At 52.0% G+C, this 7,328-nt stretch overlaps 1 protein-coding gene across 4 annotated transcripts; it reads right to left on the bottom strand.

Moving 5' to 3' along the window:
• Positions 1-386: 386 nt before the first annotated feature.
• Positions 387-6,988, bottom strand: ZBTB14 (zinc finger and BTB domain containing 14). Of its 4 annotated transcripts, none has more exons than XM_068563299.1 (3): positions 6,676-6,988; positions 4,240-4,507; positions 387-3,092 (listed from the first exon to the last, which is right to left on the bottom strand). In XM_068563299.1, exons 2-3 carry the CDS (start codon positions 4,240-4,242, stop codon positions 1,746-1,748), a joined length of 1,350 nt encoding a protein of 449 aa, XP_068419400.1. In that variant the 5' UTR covers positions 4,243-4,507; positions 6,676-6,988; the 3' UTR covers positions 387-1,745. The 4 variants fall into 4 exon arrangements, with proteins under 4 accessions (XP_068419400.1, XP_068419398.1, XP_068419399.1 ...); XM_068563297.1 differs by having other exon boundaries at positions 4,240-4,323; XM_068563298.1 differs by lacking the exon at positions 6,676-6,988 and adding an exon at positions 5,661-6,029.
• Positions 6,989-7,328: the final 340 nt, after the last annotated feature.

Raw genomic sequence — 7,328 nt, 5'->3', positions numbered from 1 at the left:
CTACCAATAGTACATAAACACAGTGACAGGACTACTTTTAGGAGAAAATAATCAACTTTTAAGAAAAAAAATTAAATTAGTTTTAAACTAAATTAAACATTTACCAATAAATAAGTTTCTTAAAAAGGTAGCATCTTCATCCTACAATCTTGGGCATAACATATACACCAATTTAAAAAATAAAATTTATCTCACAATTATAATTACAGGTGTTAATGCAACAAGCTAGGAAATGAAATTAATGTATCTTTAAAAAAAATCCTAGCAACCAAAAATAAATTTTAAAAATTGACATTTTTCAAAAATGGTACATTCTAAAATAATTAATACTTTATTACAGAACATAATTCAAACTATTGATGGTATTTCAATATATTCCTAAAGAATGTTTAAAAAGAAGTTTCATACACCAGAATTGGAACAGCACTTATAATTCCATTTACAGCTATGAAAAGGCAGTCAACTTCCACTTAAAAGTGTAACCAGTGATGAAATATACTTCAAAAACATAAACATTTGGTCTGACAATCTTTAATACTGGTTAAAAACAGACTGATGTTTGTTGCTGATGGAAGTAACTTTAATCCAATGTGCAAAAAAAGTGCAGCTGTCTACTTGTACTTGAGATACATAAGACCAATGCTTCTGTACTATTTACACACTTAAAAAATTTTAAACGTCTTGACTTAAGGAAGGACACTGCATCTCCTTTATGGATAAATCATGTGCTACAGAGAGCCCAAAAGCTTGATGACACTCTTTTAAGTTACACAAATGTATCCGAAGAAGCATACCTGTTCTTGTCCTAATTTTGATCCTAAACAAAAATCCGATTTCAAAATCAATTAGGAATTTATTTGATCTAGGAAATCTTGGAATTGTGGCAAATGTGCAAGCCTTGTCTCTGAGAGTCAGCTTCCTATACTCCTTTTTCTAACCCTCTCATCACTGGTCCATCCCACAAACCCCGTCGGCTGCAGAGTGGCAATGCCCGAAATAAGAGGAATGAAAAAACTCAGCCCTCAGACCACCAACATGCCTTCGGGACGTGTGATGATGAAACCTTTGGGGGGCAGGTGTGGGCAATCAAAAGGGATGAAGAAACACTTCAGCAAAGCAACCATTATTTGTCCACAAAAACCATGAAAAACAGTGATAGAAAATTAACAAACCAAGTATATAAATCTGAGACCATTTTGCATTTCCACAACTTGTTTTCACATCTGCGCACGCAGGGTTCTTGGTCAACCACCCACCCGTATTTTCTGCGTCGACACAAAGTACTTTTACCAAAGTTTTTAAAAATGCTGTTGCAACCCTAAGTCACATAGAACGGTGATGACCAGGAAATCAATTCATTCAATTATCACTCTGTGCAGTGCGCTCCCCGGTGCAGCAAGCAGAGAGAGGAATTTAAAAAAGGGACAGAAGTCTCTCACTTCTGAACTGGACACAAGAGTTCTCAAAATTAAAATCAGAAATCATAAAAAAGTGGGGCGGGGGGTGCGGATGCTTACTGGCAACATTAATACTAGACACCAGACGGGACGGTGAAACTGTTCGGTCAGAACCAAGGAACGGTATTTCCTTGAAAAGTTTTCAAAACACCCAACCAAGCACTGCCTTAAGTCCAGCGAGTACAATGCTCCGTAAGTTTCCACCGAAATGCAGCGGCTGGCGTTCATGGGTCAAGATGCAGGATGCCGGCGGAGCACCCCTGCCCCGAGCATCCCGGTCCCCCGCCTCTAGCTGCAGGCGATGGTCTCCAGCTGCTGCTCGGCCTCCGCGGCCATGGCCGCCGCCTGCAGCTGCTCCGTCTCGCTCTGCATGGCGCTGGGGGTGACCTGCTTCCGCTCGCTGTGCATATTGTTCTCGTGCCGTTTCAGATCCGACGCCTTGGCGAAGGCCTTGGTGCAGGAGCCGCACACGAAGGGCTTCTCGCCCCGATGCCTGCGCTCGTGGTCCTTGAGGTGGGACTTGTGTTTGAAGGCCTTGTCGCACATGTGGCAGGCGAAGGGCCGCTCGTTGCTGTGGACCCGCTCGTGCTTCTTCAAGTCCGGGGCGCGGATGAACGACTTGCCGCACACCTCGCAGCTGTAGGGCTTGTAGCCCGTGTGGATCTTCAGGTGCTCCTTCAGGTGGGCCTGGGTGGTGAAGCCCTTGGTGCACATCTCGCAGACGAAGGGCCGGTCGGCCGTGTGCAGCTTCTCGTGCTTTCTCAGCCTGCCCTCGTCCGAAAACGTCTTCCCGCAGGCCTGGCAGGCGATCTGCTCCCGGTGGTGGCCGTACAGCAGGTACTCAAACTTCATGTCGCTGGCAGCTGTGGTCCAGCCTGGGGTCTGTTCATCCTTCACTTCGCTCATCCCATCGTTAAATGTTAAGGCTTGAGGGGTCTGGGATCCCAGATCCTTGGACTCGGGGGTCTCCATGGATTCGACTTCCTGGCCATAGCAATTGACTTTCCGCACCTCCTCACTCCCCAGCTCTTTCAGGATCGCTTCCTGGACCCTGAGCGTCGTCGTGGGTGACTTGCCATCCTCCTGACTTGGGGGGGTGCCTTCTACCGTGTCATCAGAGGGACTGTCGTCTTGGTCTCCGATTTCCTCCACGTCATCATCCTGAGTGTCAGCGGCATCTCCAATGGGGCGATTGATCTTGAGGCAGTACTTGCTTTTGGACTGGCCGTTATTTTCGTCGGGACTGGACACGTCCCGCTTCTGAGAACAGAGTTTATCCAAAAATCGGATACCGAGAATCTGACCCGATGACATCATTAAGTTAACATCTTCTTTTTTCACAGAAATCTTTGCCGTGTACATGTAATTCAGGACCTCTTCAAATATATCAGAACGGAGAAAATCTATTTCTATTACTGAAGAGCTATCGACCTCAAGCTTCTTGAAAAGCTTTTTAAAGTAGGTGCTGCAGGCGGCAAGGACACACCTGTGCGCCCTGAACTTGACATCCTCCACCACAATCGCGATATCGCAAAATTCTCCTTCCAGGCGCTGCTCGTTTAGGGTTTTCAGAAACAGAGTTTTATGATCATCGTCATTGTATTTAATGGTTTCAGACATACTGATGAAAAACTCCTACAAAAAATGTTTAAAAAAATACTTTGGTAATTACGCACAATACTTTTTCCATACAGAAAATACAGGGAGATTCTCATTTTCTGACCAATTTCCGGTCCCTAACAATTTCAGAAAGTCAGTGTCAGGAGTGGTTCAAGAACATGAGGAGAAAAGACGGATCCCAACTTAGGGATTTCCATATTGTTCCTTCTACTTATCTTCACTGTACTCCGCATTTGCCTACTCACAGTAACAGCAACTTCTACCAAGCACGTAATACCTGCCTGGCATTGCGCTACATGCTTTTCTTTCCACGTCTTCACAAATGCAATAATCAGATGGCCTTGAGAGATAGGTATTACTACCCCACTTTATAGATGAATTGAGGAACCTGCCCAATATTCTAGTTATTTAGTGGCGTATCAGGGCTCAAATCCAGGCACTCTAGCCCCCAAACCCGTGCCTCCTGACAACTACGGGTAATAATGACAAATAACTCAGCTTCAAGGTTTAAGAAACAGGTCTCCAGCAAGCATCCACCAGTGCCATCTGCTGCGTCTACTCTAATTTCACGCAGAGGAAGATTCAGTAAAATTTCACACAGAGGAAGATTCAGTAAAATAACTAGCAGCTCTCAGTGTTCTGCTTCCTTGACGGAAGAGACAAATTGCTGCTGCAGAACCAGAGAGGGATATCATTGCCAGAACATTCCATTCAGTGTTGTCTTCTAGTTTTTCCACACCAGTTTTGGGCCACTTGTGAACAAGGGTCAAGGTTTAACATGACCCTCAGAGAATCAGATGACATTTGGGAAGACAGTGACGAGAGGCTTCAGCCCCTCTGGATGCTGATCTATCTGCCATCCAGATCAAAGTGTCATCAAGACTGGATGCAGTTGACAAGTGCTGCGAGTGTTTTACAAGCAAAAGAAATCTAGAACTGGCGTGGAAGACATCTGCCGTGTGTTAAAGTGATCTTTTTAAAATAATGTGTCCTGTTGTGTTTCTTTTCAAAAACATTGTTTTTTTCTTTTATTCAACAAAGTATAAATATGAAGAAAATACATATGTCCCCTAAAGAATGCTAACACGTAATTGAGAGAGAGACATTTTAAAGCTAACACCAAACAATATTTTCAGGACTTAATATCCAAAGTCATAGTTACCATGAACAACTCAGGCTATTATCTTAATGCTTTAAACACCAAATTCTTCGGATCAGAATAATTCTGATCAGGGGCACGCCAGTCCTACAAGAGAAAAGGACATACAAGAGTAAGGTAGGCTCTTCCCCTATCCCAAATTCTAAACAAGAATGTTTTCAAGAATTGATTTTTAAAAAGAAACTTTCCTTTTTTGTCTTGCCATTGGCACCTGTACCTATTTTCAGGTTGGGAACACAGAGGAGGGTGGCTGGCAGCATCAGGTCCAGCTCTGAACAGATACGAAGGAGAAAAAGTAAGGGCTGGAGCACTTGCAGTCTGCAGGGGGTGTGTGCCGGGAATGGGAAAGATGGGTTGGAGATCCGCTGAGGGATTTCCCCTCACAAAGCCCGTGTCCACATTTGTAAGGATGTTGATTGCGGCACAGATAGAGTAAAAGCCAGTAAATGCCCCCTACCCCTACCATTTCCTGTTGGATACACAGCCTTCCACATTTTTCTCTAGGCTCACATAGAGTATATATACTTTCAATAAATATAGACAAAGTTAGAGAGATACATACACCCAACATTTAACATTGGAGCAGAGGGAACAGTAGCTGCTTTCTTCTATCCACACTTGTGTGTGATGTAACATATGTTACTTAAGCTACTCTGGTCTTGAAGCTTGCATTTGAGAAATCTAGGTATTTTTGCCTCTATCCCTACAGGGAAACTCAAAGGATTCTAGATTTTTGCGAGTTTTAACTTTTACCAGAGGGACTCCATGCTGCAGACTAACATCCTGAAAAACATAAAGTCTCCTCTACTGAATGGTGACCACACAAACTCGAGTGTGGTAGGACCAGAGTCCTGAAAACCCTCCAAAGTTCCCGCTAAGGAAAAGCGAAAACACCGTTAAGCTGCCTAAAGTGGCAGGCTGTTTTCTTATCTGCCAAGTGTGAGGGTTGAGCAGAATTATTTCTAAGGATGCTTCCTACTCTGCCTGTTCCCTGGATGCACCCCAGCCTGTAGTCACCCCCAAGGGAACGCAGCCAGGCGAAACCTTCCTACCGGGTCCCTTCCTACAGTTGCCAGTCGCTCTCCCTAGGGCTTGTGGGATAAAAGCGCATGGACCAGGCCCAGGAGTGGTGTACAGTACCCACGGCAACATAGGAGTGTGCTGGATTTTTTAATTTATTTTTTCCTTTTCCGGTCAGTGTGTTATTTGGCCCCCACTCTCTCTCCAGATCTCTGAGGACCATTTTTTTCTGTTGAGATGCTAAGTTCAGGTGAGTCAAACTGGAAGATACCCGTGGCCAGTATCCCCGCAAGTGGAGGGAAAGTTAAAGACCAATCACACCTCCAGAACGAAGCTGCCCCTTTATTACGCTTCTCCAAACCGCCGCGCAGGGCCGGAGAGAACTCCTGTAAAGCCGAACTTACATAAGCGGCGGCGACGGCCGCCTCCCCGACCCCGGGGCCGCCGCGACAATGGCGGCGGCACCACTTCCCGGTCAAAAGCTGCCAACTTCGGGATGCGGAGGAAGCAGGGAACGGAGCGGAGGACCCAGGGAGCCTCCAGAGCCTCTCCAAGCCTCGCTCCCATCTCTTTCTGCCCAGGAGGTGGGGGACGGGATCAAGCCGTTTGCACTGCTTCCCGAACAAAAGGTCCCGCCCGGGGAGCCGGGAGGTGCCAGGGCCCTTTCCCTTTTAGAATCCGGCTTTTCGGCGCAGGCTGGGGCCGCGGCTCCGAGCGCGGGAGGGAGGACCCACGGCGGCCCCAGCGGCGGGGAGCGGGAGCGGGAGCGGGTGTGCGGCCCGGCTCCGCAGCCCCGCGCCGCGCCGCGCCCCGCTCCGCCCGCGAGCCCGGAGCTCGCGCCCCGCGCACTCCCTGGCCGGCTCGCGCCGGGCCCTCCCCCGCCCTCCCGCGGCCGGGGGCGGGGGCGGCGCGCGGCCGGCTTCCCGAGCTCCGCGGGCGCTCCCGGGAGTGCGAGCGCCGGGGTCCCGGCCCCCTCCTCCGAGGGCGGCTGGGGGCGGCGCGGCGGAGCCCGCGGAGCGGAGGGGCGGTGCCCGGCGGGCCGCGCTCGGCGCCGGGTTCCGGGCCGTCCCCACCCCCACCGCGGTGCACTGCGGCGGTGCGAGCGGGGGCGGCCATGAACTCCGCCGCCGAGGCTCGGCGAGCGCGCGCGCGGGGCCGCCACTGCCGCCGCCCGGCCGCTGCCCGAGCCCGCTCGCCGGCCTGCGCGGCCCCCGGAGCGCCCAGGCCCCTCGCCCGGCCCCGCTCGCGCCGCGCCGCCGGGGCCGCCCGCACATCCTGGAGCTGACTGGTGCCCCAGAGCGCGGCGAGAACGCGCTTCTTCCGGGCAGCCCCGCCGCGCCAGCCTCCGGCCTCCCCCGCGCCCCCGCGCCCGCCTCGCGGCCGGCCCGGGCCCCTTCCGCACCCCCGGCCCGCGCTTACCTGCAGCCTGGCACAGCCGCAGACACTTGCCGTGGGTTCCCCGCGCTCACTGCACGCAGGCCGGGGACGGGATGGACGCGGGGCGCGGGGGCACGGTGGGTGGCAGTGTGTTTTGGATTTTTTTTTTTTTTTTTGGAGTTTGGGGAGGGGGCGGGGTGGGGAATCGTGCACGTCCCTGATGGTAGGAGCCCTCCTCCTGCACGAGCACAGAATGTCTAGCCGGCCGTGAACACCCCCACCGGCACCCCCCCCTTCCCGTGCATGCGCGGTGCGGGCGAGGGGGAAGGCGCGCCGCCGGCTTGCGCAGGCACGGAACCCGACTGCGCCTCTAAATGGGTGAGCAGGGAAAGGGTTAATCCGGGACCTTGCGACGCTTTCGTTGGAGTCTACGGGGCCGCCCCCGGAGGGCCCTGGCCTGCGCACGCGCGCGCACGCGCGCGACTTGGGGCGCGCGGAGCCCGCGCGCGGGAGAAGCGGGGGGCGGGGCTGGGGCGGGGCTTCGGGAGCGGTGGAGCGAATGCACGAGCGCCGCTCGCGGGCACCCGCCCCGCCTGCAGCTCCCGCCTCCCGCTTGGACTCTCGAGCTCCCGCCCGCGCCCGGCGCCGGCACAGCCCCGAGGACGCGGGAGCCCGGCGCTCCCGTGCGTGTGCAT

Source organism: Eschrichtius robustus, chromosome 14 (assembly GCF_028021215.1).
Source record: "Eschrichtius robustus isolate mEscRob2 chromosome 14, mEscRob2.pri, whole genome shotgun sequence".
Lineage (NCBI taxonomy): Eukaryota > Metazoa > Chordata > Mammalia > Artiodactyla > Eschrichtiidae > Eschrichtius > Eschrichtius robustus.
This window is presented reverse-complemented; position numbering and strand designations above follow the sequence as displayed.